The 16526-nt window shown below is 38.1% G+C and overlaps 1 protein-coding gene across 2 annotated transcripts; it reads right to left on the bottom strand.

The window, feature by feature from the left end:
• Positions 1-8920: 8920 nt before the first annotated feature.
• LOC104814131 lies at positions 8921-10812 on the bottom strand. Of its 2 annotated transcripts, none has more exons than XM_010542014.2 (3): positions 10718-10812; positions 9676-10352; positions 8921-9471 (listed from the first exon to the last, which is right to left on the bottom strand). In XM_010542014.2, the coding sequence occupies exons 2-3, from the start codon at positions 10200-10202 to the stop codon at positions 9042-9044; spliced, it is 957 nt and encodes a 318-aa protein (XP_010540316.1). In that variant the 5' UTR covers positions 10203-10352; positions 10718-10812; the 3' UTR covers positions 8921-9041. The 2 variants fall into 2 exon arrangements, with proteins under 2 accessions (XP_010540316.1, XP_010540315.1); XM_010542013.1 differs by having other exon boundaries at positions 10691-10791.
• Positions 10813-16526: the final 5714 nt, after the last annotated feature.

Here is a 16526-nt window from a genome sequence, read left to right as displayed (position 1 = left end):
GACGTTTGACGCAGTCAAGACACGCCACTCCTCATATCAGATACTCTAGACATCTCAGGTCTGAGGATCCAAGAACGAACTGCTGTATGAAATTCAAGTCATGACTCTGTCCATGTGACAATCTCATGCGGGTCAACCAGTCACCCATTCACAACGAGTATCCATGATTGTGATATGCATCCAATGCATCGATCACACCTCATGCTAGTCCTAATTCATCATTGTTCCCACAATGACAACTGATCAGGGTGTTTAGAATCATTCTACAATGATTCAAGGATACCGAAATATAACAAATATGCCAATCATATAACGGGAATGTAATGCATTCATAAATCAATGAATCAAAACAAAGTCAAAATGTCATATCACGGATCATCCTAGAGCATTACAACCAACAAAAACACCGTTTTAGCTCCGGTTTCGTCCGATTACGCGAATATTCCTAAAATCACATCAAAGAGCAAAGAAAACGGTATTTATGCATACACTACAAAAAAACTGTTATTTTGCAACGAAAAATTTTCGTTGCTAACCGCGTATTTTCGTTGCAAAACTCGATTTGCAACGAAATTCGAACGAAATTTCTTGCGTTGCTAATGCGTCGTTGCAAAACAAAAATCATTGTTAATCGTTGCAAATAGCAACGACCGAGCAACGAAAATTTTTTCGTTGCAAACGTAGCAACGAAATAACAACGAAACAAATTTCGTTGCAAGTAGTAACGAAAATGTTGCATTGCTATAACGTTGTAAAGTTAGCAACGCAATTTCGTTGCTATTAGCAACACTTTTGCAAAATTATTGTAGCAACGCTATTAGCAACGAAAAATTTCGTTGCTAATTTAAAAAAAATTAAAAAAAAATAAAAAAACAAAAAACATTAAAAAAAAATTTATTGAAAATCAAAATTATTCAAATTAACCTCGGCCGCATCTTCAGCACCATCATCGGGAGCGTCATCATTTGCACCGCTACCTCCTGCACCGACGGTGTTGACATTTCCTATGTTTTGATCAACTAGCAGTTGGAGGTAGTTGTGTCGCTGCTTTAGTTCGTCATACTCAGCTCGCGCCATAAAATTGTTCTGCACCTGTTCTTCTAATTCTTGAAGTCGTCGCTGGAGTGTGACAATCTCCTGAACAACTGGTGCTCCTCCTTCCCCGACAACGGTGTTGATGATATCTTGTTTGAGCGATCCAAGTCCATATATACGACCGTATTTGTTCGGTTTTACGGTCTGAATTCAAATACCACAATTAGTATGTTATTTAATTATAACTAAATAAATAAAACATTATCAGAAATAAAAAATAAACCAACTTACCTTGACATATAGTTCATCGATTTGTTGTTGTGACAATTGCGTTGCAGTATTCATTCCCAACGCAGTTGCTTGAGATTCTTCAAGCATTGTTTACTGTGATATATAAGATTTAAAAATTTAATAATAAATCTATATTTATAGAAATATTTATATATTTAAAAACGTACCGCTTCTTCGATCTCGTTAATCAAATTTCTGGCTTTCCCGTCGATTATAGTACCATCTTTCCTTGTATGTGTAACTTTTAACACATCAAGAAGCGATGGTTGTTTTCCACACGTTCGGGCCTACAAAAAAAAATTTATAACATGAATAATTTTCCACATATTATATATAAGATATTTGAAAATATATATTAATTAATTACCAAAGCATGCATGACCCGACTAAATGGCTTTCGTCCCGATATATGCTTGCTTGGACCGGTTTCGGGAGTCATGTCTGTCTTTCTACTTTGGGCCACCTTTTTACTTTCAATGTTGATACTCCACCATCTGGGCCCAAACCCCGCTTTCAATGTTCTTCGGGGGAGAACGATCTGCCTTCATCTGCGAATATCGTTTATACTTGTTGATCTTGGATTTGAGAAGGTCCATGACACATCTTTTCCATGCATCATAGACCCTCGAAGTATACACCTCATCCCAATACCAAGATTGCTAAAACAACTTAATTAAAATTAATAAACAAATTTTATATTAATTTACTAATTTAAAAAAAATAACTTACAGTAAAACTAGCAAACCAGTGTTGCCGAGTGGTCTCGGGTAATGAGGACCAATTCATCCAAGGACCAGTGAAATTATTTTCAATAAACGATGAGACGGAATTATTAACCGTCTGATCGACATTAAACCTAAAAATTACCAATATAAGTAATATTTTTTTATCAAATTTATAATTTAATTTTATTAAACGAAATAATTAAATTTTACCACAATGCCCCATCCTCTTTGTTAGGATGGAGTTTACGCAATCGCGTCCTCTGTGGATTGGACGTGATGTCAGAGTACTGCACCCGCTGTGAAGCTTCGGAAATTTGTTGTGACGGAGTCGTCCCGCTACCGCGTCCGTAGCTACGTGCAGCAAATCTCCTATCCATTTTCCTGCAAAATAAAACAATTACTAAAATTTATAAAAATTATAAACGAAAATATAATTTACCGAACTTTTTGGAAATAGAGGTAGAGAGAAGGATTAGGGTGTTGGAAGAGGAGCTTAGAGAGAGAGAGTGAAGTTGTTGTTGGTAGTGTGGAGAATAGAAACGAAATTCGTTCCTTTATATAGCAGAACGTTGCAACGAAATTTCGTTGCTAACTAGCAACGAAATTTAGCAACGAAATTTCGTTGCTACATTAACTAGCAACGCAATTGCATTGCAAACGCGGAGTAGTAAATGCGTGCAGTGAATTCGCTAAAGACTGTCGGATTTCACGCAGCTTAGCAACGAAATTTCGTTGCACTGTTGAAACGAAATTGCGTTGCTATCTCCGTTAGCAACGAAATTGCGTTGCGAAAGGAGGTGAATCATTGCAACATGTCGCCTGCATGCAGACCGATTTTTGCATGGAGGTCGCAACGAAATTTCGTTGCTACATCCGTTAGCAACGAAATTTCGTTGCTAAATCTAGATTTTTTTTAATCAGAATCTTCTTCATCGTCATCGTTTACATCACTTTCTTTGGGTTCACTATCTCCTTCTTCAATAATATTTTTATCTACATGTAAAATATCATCTTCAATATGGCCAATAAGATTATCAACTGACGGCAATGTCAACGTGTTTAATTCTTCGACGTCATGAATGATTTCTTGAAGAGGTAGCATTGTTGAATCGATTGCATTTTCTTCATGGGATATTCGTCGTGGTTGTATTCTGATGACCACACTCCATTGTTCATGTCGCCGTTTTACACTTGGATAAGACATATAACACACCTGATCAGCTTGTGATGAAAGGATGAATGGATCGTATTTTTTATACTTCCTTGTGATGTTAACATCAACAGTTCCGGCCGCGTTCTTTCTGATGCCTCTGCTCTGTGTATGATCAAACTAGTCAGTTGAATAAAACCATTCGTAGTCCAACATACCCATTGTATTCGAGAACCATGATTTCCTTAAGAATGCCGTAGAAATCAGGTTCACTTGGTACGTCACAGCTTACGGAACCTCGAACACAAATTCAATAGTTCGATACTCGTCGTTCTGAACCATGATCGAATGTGTGAAACGTGTATCTTCTTGTGAACATGATCGGATAACATGTCACCTTTCTCGATGGATAACATACCCATTGTATTCGAGAACCATGATTTCCTTAAGAATGCCGTAGAAATCAGGTTCACTTGGTACGTCACAGCTTACGGAACCTCGAACACAAATTCAATAGTTCGATACTCGTCGTTCTGAACCATGATCGAATGTGTGAAACGTGTATCTTCTTGTGAACATGATCGGATAACATGTCACCTTTCTCGATGGATCGTGGATCAAATCTTTCAACCAGACTGGATGATGCGGTGATTGTTGCACCTGAAATCAATGAGACAATTATGGTGATATTTAATATTATAATAATAAACATAGATAGAAATTAAAGAAGTTAACTAATACTTACATACTGACATAACCAAGTTGAGAAGAAAGTTTCTTTCATCTTGATCAGACCATCACCATCAATATGTAGATGTTAACGTATCATGTCTTCGTCAAACAAACGCTCAATGGGTCGAATGTCTTCACAATTCAATAAGATGTATGTGTGTGCGTGTCGATACTCTTCTTCGGTTAACCAACGTTGACTAGATTTTCTACTAAGCCGTCCAGTCTGATAGAACATATCTGGCACAATTTCGTTGTATTCAAACAGTCTCTCTTCATCTGCATGTGTAGATACACTTCTGTATTTCGTTTGGACATGAGGCTCGAAGTAGTAGTTTGTAAAAAACGTCACCTCCTCATTAACGTACTGTTTGACGATTGCACCTTCTGGTTTATTCTTGTTTTTCACCTCGCGCTTAAGATGGTAGAAGAACCTTTCGAACGGATACATCCATCTGAATTGAACTGGTCCTCCGAGGATTGCTTCATCTGGAAGATGTATCGTCAAATGCACCATAACACCGAAGAGCGATGGGAGGAATATCTGTACATCAAACATGACAATTAACATGACAATCAAAATTTCATCAAACATGAACTTAAATAACTTAAAATTTAGTTCCTTACCTTTTCAAGTGCACACAGAATGATCGGAATATTAGTCTTCATAGTTTCAACATCTTTGACATTTAAGTTCTTAGAACAAATGTCTCAGAAGAACGTGTTGATACCTGTAACGACATTAATTTTATAAGCGTATATATTGTTATTTAGTACATGTGGTTGTAAAAATACATGACGATATTAATTTTAACGAGAAATATCCACACGTACCGCATAAAGCTTCGTATACAGGTTGTGATAGCAGTTCACCGATGGCAACGGGAAGTAGGCGTTGCATAAATAAATGACAATCATGACTTTTCATGCCATGTAGTTTCCCACCTTCCAGATCAACACACCTTCCAATGTTGGAAGCATATCCATCTGAAAGCTTGACTTCATCTCTCAACCACTTCAAAATCGCAAGATTTTCATCTTTAGAGAGTCTGAAGATGGGAACAGCAGCTTTTTCATCTACTCTGATATCCAAATCTTTCCGAGAGCATATGTCCTTAACATTCATCCTTGAAGCGATATTATCCTTTGATTTACCTACAATAAAATTACAAAAGTGATGAACAATATATATTAACCTATATAATTACCACAAAACTAGTAATGGAAAAATGGAAAAAAAATGTTACCTTTCACATTCATGAGTGTGTTGATGATATTATCGAAAAAATTCTTCTCAATGTACATGACGTCCAGATTATGACAAAGTCTATGAGTACGCCAGGTAAATCCCAAAAGATACTTCGTTTATACCAATTATGGCAATCACCATACTCATGTGGTTTGGAATGCCCGTTTCCTCCACATTCGATTATTTTTTGCACGCCAAAAATGCTATCGATACGCTCGTACAATATTTCACCACCCGTCAAGAGAAGAGGTCTTGGATCGGTCACAACTTTGTTCCGTCTAAATTTTTTTTTGTTACGCCTCCATGGATGATCCAATGGTAAAAATCTGTGGTGACAATCAAACCAACATGGTTTCCGCCCATGTTTTAATTGGAATGAATCAATCTCATCCATGCAATAAGGACATGTTAAACGTCCATGAGTACTCCACCAAGACAACATTCCATAAGCCAGAAAATCACTGATTGTCCACATCAACACTACTCTTAAGTTGAAGTTTTGTCTTGTTGAAACGTCATACGCATTAACACCTTGTTCCCACAACATCAATAATTCATCAATCAAAGGTTGGAGGAACACATCAAAACTCTTCTTCGGATGAGAAGGTCCCGGCAGTAATATCGTCAGAAATAAAAACTCTCTTTTCAAACACATTTCCGGCGGTAGATTATACGGCGACAACACAATTGGCCATAATGAATATTGTTTCCCAGACTGACCATACGGTGCAAAACCATCGGTGCATAAACACAGATAAACATTTCTCACCTCACAGGCAAAATCAGGATATAGCTGCACAAAATGCTTCCATGTCTCACCATCTGATGGATGACGCATGTTTCCTGAATCCGAAACATGTTCTCTGTGCCAACGCATCTGAGATGTTGTCTTGTGAGATTCGTATAATCTCTTCAACCTGTCTCTATCGGCAAATAAAACATTCGTTTATACGGCAGTCTTTTACGTTGCACATTTTTCCTGGGTTTGAATCGATCAGCTCCACAAAACCGACAATTCGATAACTCTTTATCATTTCCAGACCAAAAAATCATGCAGTTGTTCTGGCATACATCGATTTTGATAGCCCTCATGCCTAATGATCCCATGAGTTTAGACATATTGTAGAAAGAATCAGGAGCATGGTTACCTCCAGGAAGATAATCGGTCATCATCTGACATACCTCGTCCATACAATTTTCCGTCAGATTATAACTCGACTTCATGCCCATCATTCGTGCTGAAAGAGATAATTGGGATAATCCTTCTACGCACCCTTCATATATAGATTGATTAGCTGCCTCCAACAAATCAAAAAACCTTTTTGATTCGTTGTTTGGTTCTTCATCTTCCCTGTTAGCACAAAATTGAGAAGAGAATGCATCTTGAACCATATCAACGTAACGGTTAGTTGGTTCACTGCTCCTCTCAACAAATTTGTCGTTAATGGTAGGAACAAAACCTCTTTTGAATAGATGTTTTAAAACCACCTCTGGAGTAAGAAATTTAGAATTTTCACATCGTGCACACGAACAATATATTTTACCCGTTCTTACGCACTGATTCTGACTTGTCGCAAATTGCATGAAATTCTGCAATCTCTCTTCATATTAGATGTTTAAATTGCCCGTAGATGCATCAATTCTCTCGTATAACCATCGTCTAGAGTGATAAATATCACTTCAACTCGATGTCATTTTTTTCTTTTGAATTTTCGAAGTTTGAAGTGGAAAAGAGAGAAGGATGGGTTTTATAAAATTTATTTGCAACGCAATTTCGTTGCTAATCTAAAAATGTTGCAATGAAATTGCGTTGCAACGTAAAAACCGGTTAATAGCTTTCACCGTTTTGCAACGCAATTGTGTTGCAACATTTTTAGATTAGCAACGAAATTGTGTTGCAAATAAGATTTACAATGCAATTTCGTTGCTAACAAAAAGCACAATTCTGACACCGAATAAATTGAGTTGCTAATATCTTTAGCAACGAAATTGTTGCGTTGCTACGTAGCAACGAAATTCCGCTACGTGGCTATTTCGTTGCAAAACGTTACTCTTACAACGAAATAATTTCGTTGCGTTACTCTTTGCAACGAAATTTTCGTTGCGTGTCGCAACGAAATTATTTCGTTGTAAGAGTGTTGCAACTCGTTACCGTTTCGTTGCAAAAGCGTTGCAACATTTTCGTCCGTCAAAAAGCATTGCTAATCGTTGCAAGTTGCAACGAAAATTGCGTTGCTAGTTTGCAACGAAATCATTGCGTTGTAAAGCGTTGCAAATCGTTGTTAAATCGTTGCTATTTCGTTGCAAATTTTAGGCGTTGCAAAGCGTTGCTAAAGTGTTGCAAAATTAGCAACGAAATTTATTTCGTTGCAAATTTCGTTGCAAAAACGTTGTTTTCTTGTAGTGATAAAATGTGGCCTAAATGCTAGGTTTGTATGGAAAAGAGGGGCGAAATGCAACTAAAACCATAGGAAAATAACGTCAAAAATCGATGTCATCAGTGAACTCCCAAGATACAACAACCGCGTATTTGGAAGAAGCTTTCCAAATACCAAGCGAACTCTGAGAGAGATATGACCAAATATGTGAATGCTCTTTTTTTTTCTCTCTAGAATGCTTGTTTTTTCTTCTGTGTTGAATGAACTAACCCAAGACCCCTATTTATAGTAGAGGGAAGAATCTCAAAATAAAATCAATTTGATTTTCAAAATTCAAATTAGATTTTATTTTGATATTATCTCAATCATATTTGATAGATTTTCTGCAGATTTGAATCCAATTTGAATTTCAAAATCAATCAAGAATATTCTCTCAATATTCTGCAGATTTTTATTAAAGTTTCTAAAACTTTCCACGGATCGTGCTTCTCACGGGCTAGACCCATTTGATTCTATCAAATAAACTCAAATCCAACAGAATTTAGATCTTCAGATGCATGGAAGGAAGTGAACAACCCATGGCGTGAAGTAAAGATTATTTGGTGTAAGTCTCACGCACCGAAACGTGCTTTCTTCACATGGTTAGTTACCCTTTATTGATGTCCCACCAACCCTACCTTGTGAGAACAATTTGTCCGATTCTTCTGCCGTTAAATTAAACCAAACAATTCTACCAAGAATAACATACAAATCCAAATTTATGTGACTCAACTAACATAGGATGAAACAAAATTCATTTTCAATACAGATTGGAGTCTCCATTTAGAGAGAGTGAGCTTTCCAAATCTTTTAAAAAAGTTGTAGTTGGATCAAAGACGAGATTAGCTTATGAATTATCAAAAAAATAAAAATAAAAAATACATAGAAAAGATAGACGAGAAAAGACTAAAATGCCCCTCCTTTGTCAGTTTGGCCCTCCTCCAAACCAGGACACACACTAACAGAACTTCACCAAGACATATTTCGTGACTTCTTTCAACTTTGCTACTAACCCTGTAAGACAAATAGTTTCTTTCGAAGCCACTGTGAATGAATAAGGCTACAACATGTGGTAAACTCGGCTTCCAACTAACCACAATGAAGGAAAAACTATACATAATCGGAATCCCGTTATCTTTTTAAGGCTGAAATTGTCAATCCCTTTGGCAGTCCCTAAGTGGTTTCAAAACTGAAAAGAGCGAAGCATGAAGAAGGAAAGAATAAGTTTCTGAAGGGTTCTGTTCTGGAAGCAAATGACACTAATGCCATGGATTTGTTGCTCTTAGATATGAGACAAGGGGATTATTTGTATGGTAACTGGGTATAATAAACCGTTTGAAGAATGAGATAACTTATCAATGGTTACTTCCAGATTTAGTTTCTGAATCAAAGTTTTACAAGTATCACAGTAAACAAAAGATGAAGAAGAAAAAGCTAACTTGGGCTTACTTCTTCAGACCTTCTTTCTGCAGCATTTGCTTTCTCAAATTTCCAAGGGGACCGTAGCCTTTTTCCTTCTCTTCTTTGCTGCAATTGCATTTCCTCTTGTTCAGATTCGTACCACATTTCAGGCATATCCCTTTGCACCCGGGATCGCATATAGCATTGATGGTGATTTCTAGATGTACCAAGTCCCTCACGTGCTTTGAGATATCAATTTCATTGACCTCAGCTGGAAAATGGAGCTGATCGTCCAAATCTATACATGAATCATCCTTGTCTCCATCTTCTTCGTTATATAACCCGGAAAAGGACTGGCCTTTATCATTGCCGAAGGCGAATCCCAGATTGATGATCTCAGGTTCTTCAACGGGTTCTTCCATAAGTAACAGTGAAAGGTTGGAGAAAACGGTCTCAGCAGCTGGCTCACCACACCTTCAACACCGAGCAAATGGGTAACAAGTATTTAATTGACAAGTTCATCACATAGGCCACAAAACTACTCATGTCTTGATTACAGACAGACCTAATAGAACAGCTGACAGTCTTCTTCAATAGAAATCATTTAAACCCAAGTAGCAAACAGTTTAAAGAAAACTTCAAAAGACGACAAAAGGAATCAAGTTTACAAGAAAGTACCGGTTGCAGCCCAGTGTAATGACAGTTCTTACAATTCCATCAAGCCTCAGCTTCTTTTTCTTCCTTATGACATCGATCGAAACTTGAACTGGTGTGCCATCGGGAAAATCCTTAACGACTTTCGTGACATGTACACCCATTGAAGAAGCCCTCGACCTTGAGATCTCAGTCGATAGCCTTCCCAATCCCACACTCTCTAATGTGGTGCAATATTCCACGTGTGTGACTGAAGCGTTTCTCTTGTACACAACCGCCCCTTCCCACGGTGACCCTGAATCTGTGAGATCCTCTTGATCTTCCCAATCGAAAGATAACGAGCTAGTCTCTGTAAAGGATTGCTGACTTGCTAAGATACGACTCTTCCCTGACATAGGAAGCTTATGCAGTTCCACAAACAAGAACTGGGCATTTGTCCTAAATCTAGCTGTGAAATCGAGATGACCAACAGAAGAGCATGGATTCAGGGTACATGATCGTTTCATAAGCGGCCAGGGAGCTACAAAAGATGAAGAGCAGACCAGAGGCATTTTCCAGCACAGCTTCTACCAGGAGAGAAATTCTATGACACGAGAACTGGATCCTAGATAACAAGAACTGGGTTTTGACCAAATCCATAGAAATAACTACACAAGAACCAATCACGGGCCTTCACCACCTACAATAATCATTTGTGGGCACTGTAAAAACAGAAATGAAAACAGTGTGAAAAGCCATAGATGAACTGATATCTCAAGAAATTAAGCTGAAACAAGAAAGAATCGTCAAAAGGGTTTTAAGGGTATTGCGTTTAAGTGCGAATTGGAGCCGATACAACGAAAACAACGCAAATAAGAGCGAGCTACGCATTTTGTCGAACAACTGATGTTCAACAAAGTGAAAAGCGGATTTTCAGTTCGACAACAGACTTTTTTTTTTATGAACGTAAATCATATATATACCGTTTCGAAAACAGACTTTAAACCATGGGGGAATCAAGGAGATTGGAAGAGAGAGGACATAAGAGTGGATTTCTTACAGATTGTGAGACAATCTCTGGACTTACTTCAGTTACTTGTGTCCGTGAGACAGAGGCCGCTAATACGGCTGCTCCATTTATCCGCCAACCGAACAAAACAAAACCGATTTAACGAATCTAACCCAAATATAAAAAGTATACACAAATATATTATATATTTTATACCACCAAAATTTAGACGTAGAGATTTCGGTATTCGATAGTTTAGTTTAATTCTTTCACTTTTTCAAAAATATATACCAATGAATTATTATATTATATTCAATTCGATTCGCCTTTTGTTTTTTTTTAATTAAGAAAATTTTAGATTTTTTTTTAAAAAATTTGATTTTTTAATTTTTTTTAAATTTATTTTGCTTCGGTTTGATTTTCTAAAAAAAATATCATTCATAAATTTTTACAGTTGGGATAAAAAATTACTGCATTTTTCAATTCGATAGGGTTCAGTCTAGAAAAAACGTACCAAAATATCTATTCCCAAAATCAGCCGAACATAATACACTGAACTAAAAGTTTCAATAAGAAATAAAAAACAAATCAAGAGAGAGTGAGGGAGAGAGTGAGATTCTGCCATACCTCCATCGTCGCGTTGCCTTTGGTCTTCGGCAGTATGACCAACCATAACCCCCTGCTCCTCCTGGCCCTTAACCTCCTCTCTCCATTCGTCCTCTTCCGAAGCCCCAAAACCTCAGACCTAATGTGATAACCCGTATCGTATCCGAAAAATCTGAGTAAGTGACCTCGGGATAAAAAGTTCGGACTTGTGCGAAAAGTATTCCGGACCGACCCGGACCACCAAGAGGAACGGATAGACTAGGCGAAGGGACAGGCGCTGGACCGAACCGGAATGCGTCTAGGACCGAGCTGGACTAAACGGAACACGTTGGTCCGATCCGGATTGAAACGGTCCGAACTGGACCAAAAAGGAGAAAAACTCGCACAAAACGGCTCCGACTCATACCAAAGGAACATATCCAGTTAGAAACTGTCCGACAAATACTTAAACGATCAAAAATTGATCTAAGGATCCGAATTTCGAAGAATATAGGAAGTTTAGAATTTTAGGATTTCGAATTTAACGTTTCCATTCTTACGATCCAAGAAGATGCGGATTCGTATTTAAAAATACGAACATGTTCTTGGTCTATTGTTAGGAATTACACTAAATAAAAATAAACACTCATACACATATACATATATATATGCATAGTCAAGAGAGATTAAATCTCTCTCATAATATACATTTTAATCCCACAAATAAATCTAAAAGAAAACCTACATACCTATCCAACCATTAGCTAAAAGTAATTAACAAAAAAATAAAAGAAAAACAACATAAGAGAACTCATGCATGCAAATGATTAGGGACTTAGTTAGCTGCAGCACACAACCTCTTCAACTCCACATTTCTTACTCTTTTCCCTCTTATTTTCGGCCAACACATCAGCAAGAGACAAGAGCACTCTTATTCGTTCTCCACTCTAATGTTCTTGTTCAACACTTCACCATTTTTCCCACATTTCTCTCAACTCTCTCATTTGACACTCTCTCTTCACTCAGCTCTGCCACATCCTCTCTCGTCCGATGCCAGAAAATGGCTCGCCACCGGCCGGAGTTCACGCCAAAACTTCAATCTTCGGTTTCTCTTCGATTTTTCCAGTCCTAGGTAAGATTACATGTCATTTCTCCACTCTAAACTCACTGTTTTGAACTCATCACTCAAGTTCATCCTCTCACATCTTCAACCATTCTTTCCTAGCCTTCTAGCAATCGATCCAAGTCATTCTCAAAGGGGAATAAGGATGTAATTTCTCTAGAACACAAAGACAAGGAAACATCTCAACTCTTGAATCTATTTCTTCAAACATCAACTCAAAACATACATGCATGTTCTCTTCTACCTTAAGAACCGATGTATACTTATTATAGTTTGTTTGACGTCTTCTCCGTAGCTTGATATATATATCTCGAAACCTAAACTATATGAAAAACACCCAAAAGAACCTAAAACTCTTCCTAGATTTCGATCTAAACCTCTTTCTCTTGAAATTTTCGGACCTTATAAGTAACTTACATGCATGTTTAAATTTGAATCATTTTTTGAAAGATTTCAACATATCTAAAATGAAACTTAAAAGAAAAAACAAAAATCAAAACGCAATCCTAAACCCTAGCACATTTCATTTTCGGACCTTTTTAGAAAAATGAGCATGAACATATAGTTTTGTCTATCTCATAATTCTAGAACAAAATCCAATCTAAACCTTGAGAAAGGAACAAAGAAATTGATAAACCAACCAAATCCTAGCACCCCTAACTTTTGACCAACCAAGAACACCAACATGCACCACCCAACTACCTAAAACATGGATAGAACTCAAACACTTAAATCCTATCTAAGAAAACATAGACTAAGAAGATATATGGATTAACATGAAAGTGCAAAATTCACCCTAGAGGCCGAGATGCTCTCCGACCTAAACCAAAGACCACCTACACGAGCTATAACCATTAAAATGTGTGAATGTAGACAAGACTTAGCTCGATGGCCGACGACTGATCACCAACGAGAGCTTGATCCGAGTGACACTAAGGTGAGTAGTTCGGTTTTAATTCGTCATCTTGCCTTTGGGTGATATGAGTACTATACTATCATAGTAAAGTTGTATGTGGCATGTTATTGGTTGAAATTGTGTGATGATCGATATATGTATATTTCGGTGTATTATGTATCACATTAGAATTGGAAGATGAAATTCAATCATGTGAGGAATTCAGACTTAGGAAAATATGGTGCATGTGTAAATAATAAAGGATACTTAACCACGGAAATGGATATTAAGATACTGAGAAACGATACAAGTATTTAGGTGAGGTGTGTGAAATGAGAGAAACTTCGGTAGAAAAGAAAGAAGAACTTTCAAGGAGGAAAGTATTGCCAAGAAAAAGAAAAGAAGAGGAGGATCTTCGCACGCAAAGAATAATCGGGTGAGATGTGTGTAATGAGTGGACTAAACATATAAAAATAAATAAATTGATTCGTTAAAGGAGAAAAGTATTGCCAAGAAAAATGAAGAAGAGACGATGCCTTGTGAATGAAGAAACGTGTTCAGGGGCTATGGAAGAAGGGAGGAGATGAGAAATCCATAGAGGGTCAGGAGAAATGGATCTTAAGGATATCGTGTTTGTTTGATGTGTTGAATCCGAAGAGGGTCGGGAGAATGGATTCAAGAGGGTCGGGAGAATGTAATGTGATGTGTTGTGTGGAGTAAAGCGAGATGATGATCCCTTGATATTGTGATTTCTTGAGGAACACGAAAGCGGGATGATGATCCCATGACGAGATGATTTCTTGATGAGCAAGAAAAGGGATGATGATCCCATGATGAGACGAGAAAGCGAGAATGGTGTTGCTTGAAGAGCAAGGTGATGGATATGGTGCTCTGACCACAATCGGTTTGCGAAACTGATTAGAAATCCATTAGATTGGTTTACGTGGCTCAATGAACCCAATGTTTATTAATAAGGCTAATGGACTTAATATCACTTAATTGTTAAGAGAAAGCTCTTAGACCCATTTGGTTTAATGAAACCCTAATCCTTTATAATTATGTTTAAAAAATATAATTTAGGATTAAGTAAAAAATCAGATTTTTCTCTCCCTCTCTCTCTTTCCATCGTCCTCTCTCTCCTAGAGCATCTCGGTTTCCGTTCCTGACCTCTATATCGCGTTCTAGCATATGCAAACCCGTGAGTGTGGATGAGCTATAGAGAGCGCTTGAATTAAGCGTCTGTGACAGGTCTCTGGATCGAAACAAGTTGGTATATCAATACCTTTATCATTATATGCGAGATCTGTTGATTGAGTGTCCTTCTATATATTTCCTGCGTGAAATCCAAAGTTGGAACCCTAGAAACCATTATGAATGTACGTTTAGAGATCTTCAAAACCTCAATAGTGGTATCAGAGCCTGGTTGGCGTATAATTGAAACCTGTTTCATATTTGATATGAGTTTAAAATCGATTTTGAACTAGATGGATCAAATGTGTGCTCTTTGTGTTGTATGAATCTGTCAAACGAATTGATGTTTTTGAGAAAACAATCAATTCTTTGGTTTGATTTGGTTGTATCAAGGTGTTGTATGATCAGAATCGAATACAGAAGTGTTGGGATTCGCTACGGGTTCCTAGCATGCGATCATATCGATCTAGGGTTTGGTTTACTAGGTTTCATGCAGCGGAAGAAAGATCTAAACCTAGTCAAACGTCACACGCAACCAAACTTACAAAATCCGAAAGATCGTGTATATCACCGAGGGAATCGTTACTTACCTCGTTCTCAATGAAAAATGAAGTTTATTTCGATCCGGGGCCTGTTCTAAATCACCTAAGACTGAAGTTACAGTCCCTCTACATGTATCCACACCGACGGGAAGGATTCCAAACGATTTGGAACGAATCTGCTAGGATTAGTGAAGAAAAGGGTAACTCAAGAGACGAGATCCAATCCCGGAACAATAGAAATCGAAGAGAACAGGTTCTCTAGGGTTCTAGGATGTTTCTCTGAGTTTTAGGTCGGCCTTAATTAAGTTTGGACGAAATCCCAAACTTAAATAAGCTTAGAAAACACTAAAATCGAATTTTGGAAAGTTTCTCAGATCCCGGTTCGCCGGACCAGGAAGCTCAGTCCGAGCCTTCGGACCGTCTGACCTGGAGGTTTGGTTCGGCTATCCAACTTTTGGTCAGCTCCGGACCAAACTTCTTGGTTCCTTTCCGGTCCGCCGTTCCAGCGTCCTTGGTCCGCCTGATTCCAGCGTCTGGTCCGGGGCTGACCAACTCTTGGTCTGCCGGACCAGACCTGGACAGATGACCTTCTGACTGAGCTTCCGGACCACCTGGACTGACCAATCTTGGTCCGGGGCTGACAAACTTGGTCAGCTCCGGACTAACGTGCTGAAAACTCTTTTTCATGCTCGTTTCGGTCAAATCTTGTTTCCATTCTTCGGATTCTTCACATATAGGTCCATCCCTAGTGGTGTGTGACCCTGTAGGCCCATTCTAAGTGGTAGTGACTTTAGGAATCTTTCCTGAACCACAAGTCATGGTTAACCTCTAACAAGACGCCATGACCACCCACTTAGAATTGAGTTAGAGGTGATCTAACCAAGGCATTAACAGTTCGAATTCTGATCCTTTGTCTCACAATATCATATGTTGAACAAGGGCATGGTTTGAGCCACCTTTCAAGTTCAACCGCTTTCTCGTCTTGGTAAATCGACTAATAAAATAGATGCAACTTCATCTATAGCGTGGCCACACGTTTTCATAGTCCGACTTCCACGAGAGGGCCCAGCGATATCTCTCCTGTTAAGGAGGTGACAAGTCCCATATTGCATGTCTACTATCTCCATATGATTCGTGAACGTATCTGATCAATGCCGTTATAATCATCCGGTTAAAGACGACGTTTGACGCAGTCAAGACACGCCACTCCTCATGTCAGATACTCTAGACATCTCAGGTATGAGGATCCATAAACGAACCGCTGTATGAGATTCAAGTCATGACTCTGTCCATGTGACAATCTCATGCGGGTCAACCAGTCACTCGTTCACAACGAGTACCCATGATTGTGATATGCATCCAATGCATCGATCACACCTCATGCTAGTCTTAATTCATCATTGTTCCCACAATGATAACTGACCAGGGAGTTTAGAATCATTCTATAATGATTCAAGGATACCGAAATATAACAAACATGCCAATCATATAACGGGAAGAGTAATGCATTCATAAACTAATGAATCAATATAAAGTCAAATGTCATATCAC

The sequence above is a fragment of the Tarenaya hassleriana genome, unplaced genomic scaffold, assembly GCF_000463585.1.
Source record: "Tarenaya hassleriana unplaced genomic scaffold, ASM46358v1 Cleome209, whole genome shotgun sequence".
NCBI classification, from domain to species: Eukaryota; Viridiplantae; Streptophyta; class Magnoliopsida; order Brassicales; family Cleomaceae; genus Tarenaya; species Tarenaya hassleriana.
Note: the sequence above shows the minus strand (reverse complement) of the source record. Positions and strands in the feature narration are given on the sequence as shown.